Source organism: Ambystoma mexicanum, chromosome 1q (genome assembly GCF_040938575.1).
Source record: "Ambystoma mexicanum isolate Mex_15411 chromosome 1q, UKY_AmexF1_1, whole genome shotgun sequence".
NCBI classification, from domain to species: Eukaryota; Metazoa; Chordata; class Amphibia; order Caudata; family Ambystomatidae; genus Ambystoma; species Ambystoma mexicanum.
The window spans coordinates 201274190-201289115 of NC_090922.1; the positions used below are offsets into that span (position 1 = coordinate 201274190).

The 14926-nt window shown below is 49.0% G+C and overlaps 1 protein-coding gene across 2 annotated transcripts in view; it reads right to left on the minus strand.

The window, feature by feature from the left end:
- Nucleotides 1–14926, minus strand: part of GRIN2D (glutamate ionotropic receptor NMDA type subunit 2D) — a 1678351-nt gene that overhangs the window by 455982 nt on the left and 1207443 nt on the right. For both annotated transcript variants that reach the window (XM_069637325.1, XM_069637330.1), the window contains exon 7: nt 13265–13418. In XM_069637325.1, the coding sequence (XP_069493426.1) occupies nt 13265–13418 (154 nt within the window). The remainder of the gene's footprint in view (nt 1–13264; nt 13419–14926) is intronic.

Sequence of the window (14926 nt, forward strand, 5' to 3'; positions counted from 1 at the left end):
TTACACCCAATGGACATGATTGGCTACATTGCCCAATGGACAAGGTGCTCTTGGCCGTGATCTCAGGCTCCATCAAAAGCCCACATTTTCCTTGGACAAGCCCCATACGCTTCTTAGACACCCCATGTGCTCACTGTGCGTGACCTGGGGGCATGACGGCAGTTCTTTCTGAAGTCCCAATATAGACACTGGGTATAGCATGCAGCTATGCCATAGGACTCCATGCTCACTGCCTGTCATTTTGCCATTAGCACACACCTCCTAGCTACCATATGTGCCCACTGAGCATGGCCTGCACCATGCCCTATGGCCAAATTGTCTAGGGCATATTTTTACTGAGTTACACAATTACTTCTTCCACAAGCACATGATTTGGTGTCAATTATTGAAGATATCCTATCAAATTTGCACAGGGGCCAGCCAGCCATGAAAGACAGACTAGGCTGTGTACTGTTGCGGAACAGAGGGAAACAAGGTCCCTGGAGCTTCTCGGATGGGGGAGATTGAACTAGGGTGCTTGCATGAAGTCCCGGGTGAAGAAACACTTGTTGGTTCCGCGCAGAGAGTCTTGGGGTTTCTGGCAAGAAAGTGACTCCCACATCTGGATGTGGTGATGCAGGCACAGTCAGAAGCTTTAGAGAGCTTCCTTCGAGCAGGGGCTGTGATGCAGTTTTCCCCACCAGACCACAGACAGCCTCCTCTGGTCTTCTGGAGAAGCAGAATTTCACAGTCAGATTCAGGGGAGTGTCAAAGGATGCTGTGGCAGAGCTTAGGCCCTTCTTCAGTCAGAAGGCCTTCCAGGAGTTATGGTACAGAGTAGACAATGTGAGTGGGTAACAGGGTCTGCTTTTATCCCCTTCGGAAGGCAGTAAGTGAACCCTGCAGCCTTATACCAAGCATTATTGATACAGAGGGTGGTCGGCCAAATGCTGCCCATTGCACTCTTAAAGACACACATAGAAAGGAATGAATCCATACTATCTCAGACAGGCATCTGGATACGCCACTCAGAACTGGTTTCTGGCTGACTACAGCTCCCAGAACTGGGAAACAGTAATCCAGTCGCCAAAGATGGCCACATACTCTACCACACACAAAGTGGGCAAAGCGATAGTTTTGTGACCTCTCACGTGTTCAAGGCAACAAAAAAGACATCCCCCATTTTGTGAAATGGAGGCGGTGTCAAAAAAGACCTAACCTTGTAAAATGGTTTCCACCTAATGGATCCCTTTTACACGAGCCAATAAACTACCACTAAGCCACAAGACTAACAGAGATGGGATATCCTATCGGGTGACTATGGGATTGTTTTGGTTACCCTGGCTAAGGAGCCATAAGTACTCTTAAGGCAGAGATCAAAACTACAGAGCCACATCCTCAGTTAGTGTTAGGATTAGGCCTGGCAGGGGTTCTTTAGCCCACTATATCCGGCAATGAGTATGGGAATTTGTTAGAAAGACTTCTATTACAGCACCTTTCCTTCCATTTCTAGGAACCCTCAAACTTTTTGCTTTTATTTTTCGTGACCTACTCTTTTGCAGTGCATTGAAGGCTTAAGCTTCACTACACTGGCTTTTGCTAATTTGTCATGGGGAATCTGGCATGTCCTTCAGGCTGTCAGTACAGGGAAACATAGTTGTTGTGACTTTTGGTAAATTACTATCACTTTGGTAACGTTTTATCATGGTACAATGCAGTACAATGGGGTACACTTTTTGTTTGACCCTAGACTAACACTCAGAGGATTTTGAGTTATTCTAGGTGTTTATTTTTTTATTTTCTTTATTGTGTGTTATAGTTCACACAGTGGACTTTTCACACATTAAGTAAATACAAAATCAATTGATTACTTTAACTCAGAAAAATACTAGGTACAGTATCAATAGAGTTTCAAAGTTTAAAACTGTTAATAAAACCAAAATTTCATTTGTATTTATATAAAATCATGAATCCTAATTACTCTAGGTGTGCCTAAGGGACAATATTTTTTGGTGTCTTTTACTTTAGCCTTACCCTGTTATTGATATTAATATTTTATTTCTATTGCGCTCGTACACAAGTGTTTCAGAGCGCGACAAAGCAAGGGACAGGGGAGAACAAAACAACGATCTTACTATGCCCAGTGACATTGAGAATGCGCAAGTGCATGGGAGAGGGGGAGGGGAAAAGTGCATGGAAGGGGGAGAAGTGGAAAGTGCGAAGCAGAGGAGAAACAGATAAATAACAATAAGTAAATAATAAAGACAACAAACAGTGGTAGTAAGTGCAGGAAGAAAAAGGGGCTACTGTATGGGTACAGATACAGACCCCAGTGCAAGGGGTGGCCCGGAGGCAGTGCGGGAGGGTCGCAGGGTGAGCAGGTGCCTGGGCCCAGAGGACAGAGGGTGGCCAGGTGCACAGTGCCTAGAGAGAACAGATCAGCAGGGAGAGGGGGAGCGAAGGCAGAAGAAAAGAGGAAGGTCTTGAGGTGCTTAGATGGTTCTCCTCATAGTTTTAGAGTGGCAGGGAGACTGTTCCAGAGGGATGCCCCAGCTGGAGTCAGAGATCTACCCTCAGCTTGTTTCTTTGAAAAACTACTGACCCTGAGAGAGTTGGCGGTAGAGGAGTGAAGAGCTCCAGCGGGGAGGTATTTGCGGACGGATAGCTGAAGGTATTTTGGACCCAGGCCCCAGAAAGCCTTGTGGACAATGCAGAAGGTTTTGAATTTAATCCTTGCGTCCACTGGGAGCCAATGGAGAGATTTCAGAGCTGGAGAGATACGATCCCAGGGCTTGAGGCCAAGGACAAGTTTTGCAGTCCTGCTCTGGATTACTTGCAGAGGGCAGAGAGTAGAGGCAGGTAGATTTAGAAAGATGCTGTTAGAGTAGTCCAAGCTAGAGAGAACCAGAGCTTGGGATACCATGAGCTTCTGGGGGAAGGAGAGGAAAAGCAGAGTACCTCTGAGGAGGTGCAGTAGGAAATTTGACTTTTTAGAGACGTCAGAGATGTGGGCGGAGAAGGAAAGGGTGGAGTCAAAGATGACCCCGAGGTTCTTGGCCTCGCAGGTGGGGTTAAAAGGAGGGCCAAGGGAGGCAGGCCAGGGAGTGAGCGGAAAGGATGGTGAAGGTGTGCCAATGAGGAGGATCTCCGTCTTGCTGGCATTCAGACAAAGGTCATTGGTGGCACACCAATCTTGAATGGCAGTATGACAATCAGAGATGAGAGAGGGAGAGGAGGTGGCAGAGGGCAGCCTGAAAATGAGTTGAGTGTCGTCAGCGTAGCACTGCAAATTTGAGCAGAAAGTGGCAATGCAGTGGGCGAGAGTTGCCGGGTATTGGTTGAAAAGCCAGGGCGAAAGGTTAGACAACTGGGGAACACCAGAGGTAGAGAGGAAGGTAGATGAAAAGAAGGAACCAAGTTGGACCTGGGAGGGTCGATCCGAGAGGAAAGAGGTCAGCCAGGCTAGAGCCTGATCAGTGATACCCAGGTTTTCACTGAGACAGTTGAGCAGGATGGTATGGTTGACCGTGTCGAAGGCAGAAGAGAGATGGAGGAGGATGAGGACAGAGGGAATGTTAGAGTCAAAGTTGGAGAGCAGATCTTCACGGATGTTCAGGAGAGCAGTTTCCATGCTTCTGGCAGCTCTGAAGCCAGAGTGGTGGTCATGGAGACAGCCAACAGAATTGGAATGAAGGTTAAGCTGAGAGATGACCAACTTTTCCAGGAGTTTGCCCAGAAAGGGCGTAATGGAAATTGGGCGATAGTTAGCTGGACAACAAGGATCAGCTGTGGGTTTCCTGAGAAGAGGATGCACAAAGGAGTGCTTCAGAGTGGAGGGGAAGGATCCCGAGGCAAAGGAATGGTTGCTAAAATCTGCAAGGGCTGGAGCGAGGGTGCCAATGTGGTCCTTGATGGTTTTAGAGGAGCAGGGATGAACCTGTTTTGATGAGGCTTTCATAGATCGGACTTGTCTAGCGACCTCGTCAGGGGAGAAAAGAGGAAAGGACGAGAAGGATGGTGGGGGGTGGCTAAAGGAGGGTCAGCAAGCACAAATGGCGAGGGGAGAGTAGGCGTGTGGGCGGAGAGGGTGGACAGGATGTCCTGGGTTTTTTAAATGAAGTGCGAGGCAAGGGCATTTCAAAGAGCCTGGGAGGCAACAGGAGGGGTAGACACTGCAGCAGGGTTGGCCAGCAGCTCCTTGCATATTTTAAAGAGTTTGGCTGAGTTGTTAGATGCTGCAGAGACACAAACTTGAATGTGGACTCTCTTCTTGGTGAGGACAGAGAGTCAGAATTGCCTTTGTAGCAGGCGACAGGCCAGTTTGTCACAGGATGAACAGCAAGTCCTCCATTTCCTCTCAGCCACCGTACACTTATGTTTAAGTGTAGCTAGGTCTGAGTCATACCAGGAATTGCACTTGGATTTGGACTTCAAACGGATCCTCATGACAGGGGCAAGAGCATCAAGCATATCAGAAATTGAAGAGCAGAGCAGAGACAGGGCTGTGTCAGGATGTGAGACAGTCAAAGGTGGAGGGGTGGGAGAGAAAGTGGTGGCAAAAGCCTCAACTGACGCACACTTCATGGACCGGATGTCCAAGAAGGTAGGTGGCATTGTTGGGGTAGGCTTGGCTGTTTACCACGTTTGACTACCAACTGTGGCTAGTGTCCAAACATGGCCGTGCCAAATGGTTTTTTGTTTGTCCCTTGGCCATCTTAATATGGACTTCTAGTGCCATGTAATACAGAGGCTTTTGGCGGAGTACTGCAGGGCCATGTGTGTTTGCTGCCAGTTTCTGAGTGGTATGCATGAATTCTGACGCCAGTGGTACTGATTGGAACAATGCTGTTGTGTGTGTGTGTGAGGCAGATCTGTCATTGGTTAGTGGGAGGTTCAGCTTTTACCTGGATTTTTGGATAAGAAGAGGACCCATGCACCCTCTCTAGAGAGATCCTGGAAGAAACCAAAGGAGCCAAGTATCCAGTCCAGCTGCAAGACCTGCAAGAAGACCATAGACCCATTGAAAGAAGGCCTGTTAACCAACTTTTGCTTTTGTCCTTGGAGAGCCCTGTCTTGTAGGTGATCTTCAGCATTCCTCCTGTGAAGGAGCTGCGATCTTTGGAGTGGAGAGTACATCTATTCTCTACATCAGCTCGGAGTCCTACAAAGAAGGGCCTTTGGAAGTGCCCCTGCACTGCCCAGTGGCTGACAAGCTCAGAGTCTGGGCAACCGCCATGCCGACATTGTCGTTCCGAGTTGAGACCCGGATTTTGGGGGAACCTCAGCTTGTGCTATGAGACTCACCTCTGCGGAATTCCAGCATCAAGGGCACCCCAGATAGGAGGCGGCGTCAGTCTGCAGCAAGTGAATCCTCCTGTGTCACAGTGCATTAGTGGCTGTTACGCTCACCTGGTTCCCACGGGGGCGTCGACCGGAACTGGGCCGCTGTTATTTCCACCAGCGTGACGTGTAGCGCCGAGATGACTGACTGGACTGGCCCGCTCAGCCTAGTATGTCTGGCTCGCAAGAATATTCTTCTGCAAAGGAGAAGAGGAATTAACCACCCGTGGAATTGAGTGTCAACCCACCTTCCCCACTCCCGTTGTCTTCCCACAGATCACTCTTGATGTCCCCTCCTTAGTCTCACCTGATGGTTTGGAAGGGTGAGCTCTCCATCCTGCGTCGACCGCAGGGGCGCGTTGATGACCAGTTACTTCACTGGCGTAGAGGAATTGGTGAGTTCCAGTATTGACTCTAAAGTCCAATTGTTCATAAGAGTTCAAATGTCTGCTCTTCACTCTGTCCGATTCCTTGCAGGTTGCCGATTAATCCACTTGAAGATTTCCAAATGGCACTCGGTAAGATTCAGGTAAGTCTATTGTGGTTTTCCCCTTAGGGGCCGGGGTACGGCGATGAAGCAGGGTTGACTGTGCTGACCCGAGATGAGGTGAGACCTCCCGTGGTAAATCAGGTAAGTCCTTGGGGGTAGGTTGTATAGCCTTAGAGAGTCCCCTTGCTCACCTTGCTGTCTTTGTCTCCTTAGGTGTCGGAGGGCGGCCGCGAGATGGAGAGAGCGTGATGGAATGCTGAAGTACCGCCAAGCAGGTGAGTTCAGCGCGGCGCCGTAGGAATGCGAAGCAATGCTTCAAAGACTTCTGTCTTTCAGTTCCGTCGCGAAATGGATCAGGATTCAGGTAAGGATTAAAGTTAAAACTCCTGTTCTAACCTTTATCCTTCTTGTCTTCTTGTTTCAGGAGTCCCATGACTGAAGCGGGCGTGGCTGAAGACTGGAGCTGCTGAAAACACAGTGAGCGTTACGCTGCAGCAAGCAGAATAACGTGAAGCATGTGTGGCTGTCCGGGCGTGGTTTAAATAGCCTTGGAAGAAGATCCAGGTAAGTATTCTTCCGAGGCCCCACCCAAGTAACAAAATAGTCTATTCAGTAAAATAGTCCCTCCTAAGCCTCATTTGGCTTGAGTCTTCATGCAGCATGGTCTGCCTCAGGTGAGTAAGCAGCATGGTCTGCTTCAGGTAAGTTATCAATAATGAGCCTGGCACCCATGGCGCCAGGACTGACTTTATCTTTATGAGCCTGGCGCCATAGGCGCCAGGACTGTACCCAAACAGCCCCTAACTGGGGCTTTTGGGCATGCTCCAAGTGGCATGATGCCTGCTTCCGGGGCTGCTGGGCCTGGTCTGGTCTTCCGGGGGCAGGCATCATGACAGTGGCTGTCATCCGAAACTGCTTTCCTGTGTTCAGTCCAGTGCTGAGAGAGTCCCTGCATAAAGTTATGCTGCATTCTCCACCCTGAATACCTCGCATCAGCATTTGTCACTGACCAGAGAAGTGCTTGAGTCTGCAATCCATGGGCAACAAGGGCTGAAGCTGATGGCGGGTAAAGCGACCTTGGACCCTCTTTAGAAGACCTGTCGAGTCCTAAGAAGATACAGAGTAGGCAGAGTGAGTTGTACCAACCTGAACCCCTAACTCCCTCTAAAAGGTTTTGATGACTTTTAGAAACGTTTATAATAGTTTGGCTTTGCCATTGCTTGTTCGCACAAGCACTCCGAATGCTGGAGTGTCTTTTGTTAGTTAGAACAGCTTGTCCCCTACCATTTGGAACTGTTCATTGAACACCAGAGATCCTACACTCAACTTAGGGATGGACCTCTAAAGTTAGGGTTGTATCTCTGTGGACTTTTAGTGCTTTATACTAATTGATTGATTGATTGTTTATTTGTATAGCGCCTATACACAATGTGTTTCAAAGCACTTCAAGGAGGGTGAGAACATGGGAGAAAACAATTACATTCAAACAGGTCCTTGAAACATGTCAAAATGTGAAAAAATAACTATCAAATCATAACAGATAGTGCAAGTGCATGGAACAAAAAGGGAGAGGTGAGGGAGGGAAAAAAGGAGACAATACTAGCAGTAACATTACTATGCCTGGCGACAATTGTTGCAATACAAGAGTGACAAGAGGAGGGGGGAAGGGGCGAATGGAAAGCGGTAAGGAGAGGAACAAACAAGTGACTATCTACATGATAGTGCAGGGTTGAGTGGGAGGAGAAGACAAGAAGGGAAAAAGGGGGACGAAAAGGCTGTTATCAGTGATGCAGGGACCTATGATAAGAGTAAGTGCTAAGAAAGATAGGATTAGAGATGCTGGCGAGGGGCAGGAGGACAAGGAGACACTGGCGGGGGCAGGGGGACAGTGAGCCACTGGCGGTGGGCAGGTGGGGACAAGGGAGACACTGGCGGGGGCAGGGGTGACAGGGAGACACAGGAGGGGGATGGGGTAGGGAGACAGCTGGCGGGGGGCAGGAAGACACTGACAGGGGGCAGGGGGGACATGAAGATTCTGGCGGGGGCAGGGGGACATGGAGACACTGGCGGGAGTAGGGGGGACATGAAGACACTGGCAGGGGGCAGGGGGCACAGGGAGACTCTGACGGGGGCAGGGGGGACAGGGAGACTCTGGCAGGGGGCAGGGAGGACAGGGAGACACTGGCGGGGGCAGGGGGGCAGGGAGACAACTGGCGGGGGGCAGGGAGACACTGGTGGGAGGTAGGGGGGACAAGGAGACACTGGCGGGTGGCAGGGGGGACAGGGAGACACTGGCGGGAGGCACACTGATAGATAAACAGAAAGGGGGTGGCTACTGGCGTACCATGGTGGACAGGGGTCGACAGGGACTTCGTTGTGGCCTTAGGTGGTGAGGCTGGCTCCCGCCTCCCGGTTGTTGCCATTGGCCCAAGGGCCAGAGGCAACCAATCGGAGAGGGGGGCCGGAGCTGGAAAAACAGGAAAGCAAAATCCAACAAATTGCGTTCTAAGCGAGGAATGGCCATCTTAGAAGGCCTTGGAGCATAATGTTATCAGGCAGTACCAGGCATGATTACATGAATTGCCACATTAAAAATGCACAAAGCGCAACTAGATCATAAAGGCAGTCCATGAAAAACAGGTACGATCGTATTGTGGTAATTACAACCAAGATTGAAGTTGCTCGCCTCAGTGAGCAAAAAGGCAGTAGCAATGCCCCATTTTCCTTACCCCATTGTGGTGCGCATCTTGAAGATAGTCCGGCTCATGGTAGAGGTGGCTGAGGGGCAGTGGGGAGGGCTCCATCACGGAGGGGAGGTGAGAGCAGGAAAGGACAACTTCCTTTACAGAGGTTTTATATGTATCTTGTCCCTACTCCAGTGATTGTATGTATGTATCTATTATTAGTGTTGTGTGATAATATTACCTGTCAGAAGTAATTTTTCTCAGTGTCAAATGGCCAAAAAAAAATAAGCATTTTTACAACCATTTGTCTAAATGTGTTCCCTGACTTTTCATTGTGTGTGCTCACTGGGGACCTCTTACAAGCTCACCACCTCTTGAGATTTAGGCCCTCATTACAACCCAGGCGTTAAGGGGTTAACGGCGCCGTAAAAGGTGGCGGCCACCGTTAAACCCTTAACGCCTGAGTACGAGGTCCCTTTGCGGGTGGCACTTTAACGCCTGCTTTTAGCAGGCGTTAAAAAACCAACTCGCAAAGGGACCTTGGTGCTAAGTACGGTGCCGCAAATTGCGGCACCGTACTTAGCGCCTTCCCCATTCCCATTGAGCCCAAAGAGCCATGGTGGCATGGGGAATTACCGCCCCGCCAACCTCGGAATGGGGCGGTAATTCCCCATTCCGCCATGGCGGAGTCGGTAAGTTACCGGCATGGACCATGGTGCTTTTAGCACCATGGTCCAATGCCTGGGTCGTAATGAGGGCCTTAGCCTAGACCACTCATCCACCTACCTTGAGCCGGTTTGGCTGCAGCTCCCGAGTTGTCCCTGTCTCTATACCAGGATAGCCTTCAATACATCTGTTGACCAGGCCATAGTATAGAAAATCAGTCTTAACAGAGATCATCTCAGCGGGTTCAACCTAACACTATTGTTTTAGCATTGTTCTTACTATCTAACCTTAAGTTATTCTGCCCTACTTTGCAACCTGGAACAAATGAACGGAAGGGAACTGCTAAGGCCTTTTTCAGAGATGCCACTCAAGGGCTTTATATCAGTGACATTGAGAGCAGAGGGAAGGCTTATCCAGAGGAGACACATACGCTCAATCAAAAATGTTCCATATTCCCTGGACGTTGTCCGAAGCATGTGTACACTTCAGTAAGCGTCTCCTACTTAGAACACCAATGTTTAGGTGTAGCAACGTACGAGGCTGACATGTTTTCATTCATGCTCCAAGCTACTTAATACTTTGTCGTGACACATGTGCACCGCACTGCTGTACTTGGATTCATACGAGCCAACACGACCTTCCCATTGAACGTGCACGTGCCGTTTGTGCTTCTGTGCCTAAGTGGGGCAGCTTACCTTTGGTAAAGGTGATGCTTGCAGCGCTGTGCATTATAAAATTAACTGCATCAATGCTCAGGGGCTGGGAGAAGAGTTCCCGGAATGGGGCCCAGATGGAGGATGTCATCTCTTTCTCTCTTACAGTAGCACGGGAAGAGTACCCATGCCCATCAAATGTCCACATTTAGTTTCATTATTCTAGCTCTGCTGGCAGCAGCCAGAGAGGGGAATCCTTCAAGAACCCACACTCGAGAAGTGCCAGCATCACCTTTCACTCAGCAGGAAGCACAAGACAGACAAGAAACCATGTGACCGTTTTCCTTGCGTAGGAGGTGATGTTTTTAAGCACTGAAGTGGAGAGACTGCACACCTCTGCATTTCTCTAAAGACCCACTGGCTTAGCACCAATGGGAAGCGTTGTCATTAAGCTGTCAGAAAAGCTACGCCCAATCAAGTACTTACATATTAGTGATGCTCAAAAAGTGGTCGTGGTTTATGAATGTTACCAGTGCAATGAACAAGTGAAGATGACCTTCTTAATTTGTTCTATTCCCCGGAAAGGACTAGAGATAGAATTATGGGTGCCCCACACACCAGTGCTGGACTGCCTGTTTATAAAGGTTGCAGCACAGCACCCTGGCTTGTTTCCATTGTGTTGGCGAAGAACAGAAGCACGCAGCGGCCAACACTCATTTATCCAGTATCCACCACAAGGAGTGGCCAGTGCTCCAACTCCCATCCAGCCATCAAAGCACTCTCGGGAAGACAGCAACCCCCCGTGAGGTTCCTCCAGAATTAGCTGATTACTATATTTCTGGGGGTCCTTTTGCTGACTTTTCGGTATCCTATGCTTTGTTTTTACTGGCAGAGCACTGTCTACATAAGCCCCCCTGCGGCTGTGATACATGCATGGTGTGCCCCCTCTAAGAGGGTGCAACACATCCCTCACTGGCAGCTGAGTCAGCTGAGTCACCCATCATCCAATCTGAGCAGCAGAAGCGCTCCACTGTTGTCCAAAGTAACACAACTCAAACGTCACAGCCAGTTGCAATGTCAGAAAATTCGTAAAGATAGCAGAGACACTGCAAACAACCTCCGCTGCCAGGAGGAGAGATACTGCAGTGCCATACTCCAATGCCAACAGTGTCATGGCGCCACAACATCTAGCGGCATGCTGCAAAACAACTTTCACTGCCAGCTAAGACAGTGAAACACAATCTCCACTGCCAACAGAAGTACCTCAGCCCAACCACAATTACCAGAGTTGCCGAAACACAAGCTCCACTGCCAGGGACATTGCAGGATACCCCCACTCCCCAGAGAGATTGCAAAACAACCTCCACTGCCAACAATATCAGCTTCAGCTCCCTCTGGCAGATCCAGTGTCATTGCTCAGTGGGCAATGTGAGGTCGTGCCCCATAAGGCCTCCAGTGGAGAGTAAAGTAATGATGGGGTAGGTCTTCACCTGCACTCTAATCAGAACGCCTCCAGTGCCCACTGCTGGGAACATAGAGATGGGACTATCCATGCACTGTGGCCCTTCTAGGTGAGCTCCTGCTTGCCCTGAAGGGCATAAGCGTTGCAATGCAGTAGTCGTACAGTCCGCTGACACTCAAAGGGCCGTGTAAGCCTAGACTTGCGTGCTTCGCCCTGCAGATTATGCTGCAGGCAGTGGAAAAGCCTCTTCTGTCAAGCCAGGCAGCTCGCCCTCCAGACAGTCTACATTGATGGTCAGAATTCGCATGCAGCATTCTCACACATGTCCACATAGGCCCCCACCCGGAGGGCACTGGAGCGACTGAGACTAAATCCGACTCCCAGGCTTGCCTAGAGAAACCTGTTTGCCTGTTTGGAAACAAATGTGGACAACTCGAATGTTCAAGGTATTTGGTTGTTGCGTTCAGGTTATTTCCATGAGAGTTGCAGGCTTAGTAAAGGGGGTTACAATGACAATAGTCTATCCTGCGCCAACACAGAGGACACCCACTGGCAGGCAATGTGCTCGCAGCTTGTGTTGTTACAGTTTGTCTGAAACAGAAAGCAAAACAAATTCTCTTTTTTTTTTGTTGGCACAAATATCCTTTCAACAAACGCACTCACAGCAGAGTGATCTATTGAACGGATCGTTCAAACACTCTGGAGAAGAGCTTTGAACAATTGCAATATTACCCATCTAAATGGTACTCCTTTTACCCATCCCATGTTTAGCATGTGAATGAAGTTTCAACAGACAGGCAACAGTGCATCATTAACCCTCCATATCACCATATATCTAAGCGTCTTTAATCTTCATTCAAGTGAACTTGGAAGGAAGACAAGCTGCATCCTGTATGCTTGGCACGTGACAGAATCAGGCCAAGAACAGCGTACGTGACGTCATGAGGATGAAAGGCTTTACCATGAGATTCTGACTCAGTCCCAGCCTTGCTTATAGGCCTGCCCTGTCATGCGCTCTCCCTTCCACACCACAAGGCCCGGGCACTCATATTATCAATCTCCAAAGTTTGAAAATCAGACTCAGGCACACGTGACGTGTGACTGCCCCAGCCCCAGTCCAACAGAGGTGCAAGTATGTTATCCAATCCCCCAGTTATCCAATTCATTGCCGCTTATTTTATCTGCCTGAAATCGATGAAAACGTTAGCCATCCCTAACCAGGTTTGAAACTATGACTTGCACTCTGGTTTCTGCAGCACGTGCACTGATCCACTAAAATATTGTAATTCAGCGTTTAATGTGGAGTGGTATGTTCATAACATTCAGAGATTCCCAGCTCTCTTCCTCTTGAAAACATCCTATCCAGCTTCGCCCACCTCTTCACTCCTTCCCTGTATCCTTTGCTCCCGTTGGTATTGGTTGTGCTTTTCTTTTTGCTGAGCATCCCTGACCCAAACCCCCCTGAACTTACCAAATATTGCGTAGAGATTTACAGCACGGGGTGCTGATTTGAGCAGATTTGGTGTGACGGAAAAGTTTGTGAAGGCCTTCAAACCAACTACAATATCACTTGGGTTCTTGCAGAGACATGCAAACCACTTTTTAAAATGTGATTCAACACTAACTCAGGGGGACCAGCCCAGGCACTAATGTGACTGACCTCACACACCCAGCACCCTTCCACTACAATCTATTAAACAAGGGGTCTGCCACCTTTGGCTCTCCAGATGTTTTGAACTACAACTCGGATCAGTCCCCGTCAGCATAGTCAATGTTGAGGGATTATGGGAGTCGTAGTCCAAAACATCTGAAGAGCTGCAGGTTTCAGACCCTGGACTAAACTGTCCGCAGAGACTTATTACACCATCCCTTACATCTCCTTCACAGGTTATGAAAAGGCTGATCAATCATATCCATAATACTTGCACCATTCCCATCATCTTCTCCAAAAGGCATTAGAGCAACTGCTAGATCCAGGTGGCCGCCTTACCCAAAAAAGCAGATGGTGAGACTGTCCCGTTGCTCCTGGAAACCATCACGCTGATGCCTGTCTCGACGAATGGCACCGAGAAGTCAATGATCTCCGAGCGTTCCTCGTTGATCGTCAAAGAGCCAATAGCCATGTCTGCCCGCTGGTAGAAGACCTGGAAAATCAGAGGGAAGGTGGGGGCAAGGATGGATAAAGGAAGTGGGAAGGAGAAACGGGGAAAGGAAAAAGTGAGCATGAAAATCGGATGGACAAGTGGGAAGGGGGAGTGGGGAGCCGCACAACAGGAGACGAAAAAGAGAGCAGGATTGGTTAGCAGGAACATTAAGTGGAGTTCATGGATGGATGCCGAGAGCAGAAACCAGACATGGAAAATGGGATAGCAGGAATTAGTAATCAGAAGCATAAGCAGCAACAGGAAACGAGAATTGGGAAGCCCAGGTGGAAAGCCAGAAGCAAAAAGAGAGAAACCAAGAGGGACATCAGGAAGCAGGAAGCAAAGAGCAGTAATGGAGAGCATGAATGGGGCAGAAGAAGGAAGAAAATACCAGGAGTCGGGGAACAAGGAAAGAGACAGGATAAAGAAACTGTTAGCAGCAGGCTGTCAACTTTCCCTGTGCACAAGGCCTACGCAGATGAGCAATCACATCAGGGAATGGTTGTTACGGCAACTGGAATACTTACGGATTAAATTTATGGATCCTGAACTCGCAAGGTTATCCTGGGCAAGTAAAATAAACATTACATTTGCAAGCTAATTAAATAATGTCAGGCGCATACTAATTGCCCGAGGACTCTCATTCCTCACGACTGCCTGCCGCAGGGGTTATCGCAGCACACGCTCGGTGGCTAATGACTTGAGGATGCTCTCCAAGTGCTTCTTCTCAGGCGCCGCCTGGCTTTTAGAGACAATTCGGGGGGCTGGGGGTGCCAATGGCGCCAGGCAGAAGACCAGGTGGCTATCAGGACAGGATAGGTTCTCCGAAAGGCCACTGTCAGTGACGTAATTCACCGGACATTTTGTGCATGAACTTGTCTCGGCCATTTCGACATGCAGAGACACTGGCCGTCCTGGAGGAAGGCTAAAGCATATCCCTGGACTGCCTTCTGCTAGTCACAAAACGGTCTTCTGCAGGCCATGTACCAGGGGAACGTATCCCAGAATTGCGGAGCAGGCGGAAGTTGTGGCTGTGCCATTTCCCAAAGAGGAGCAGACACATTTTAGTTTGATGATTCCGAACAAAATCACACACTTACTTTATAATCTTAAGGCAGAGTCAATTAAAGACAGATATAAAAGAAATGTTAAAATTAAAGACATTTTTACAAAGGTAGCGGGCGCCCCTCTCTCGTGGTGGTACTCTCGTTCAGATTGGAATTGCCATTGTATTTCGGTGCTGGACTGCCCCTGGGCAGGACAAAGACTGATATGCAAATGGATATTTCCCATCTGTGAAAGGCACAGTGAGTAAAAGCAGTGGCTGCGAACTCTCAAGTGGTTAATAACCACTGAACAGGTTATCATGTCTGTTCTTGCGAGAGAGGGGCGCCCGCTACCTTTGTAAAACTAAAATTAAAGACATGCCTGATACTTATCGTGATGTTGTAGTAAGTAGCGGCATGTTGGGGGGTGAGGGGGTGAGGCTAGTACACAGACCTTAATAA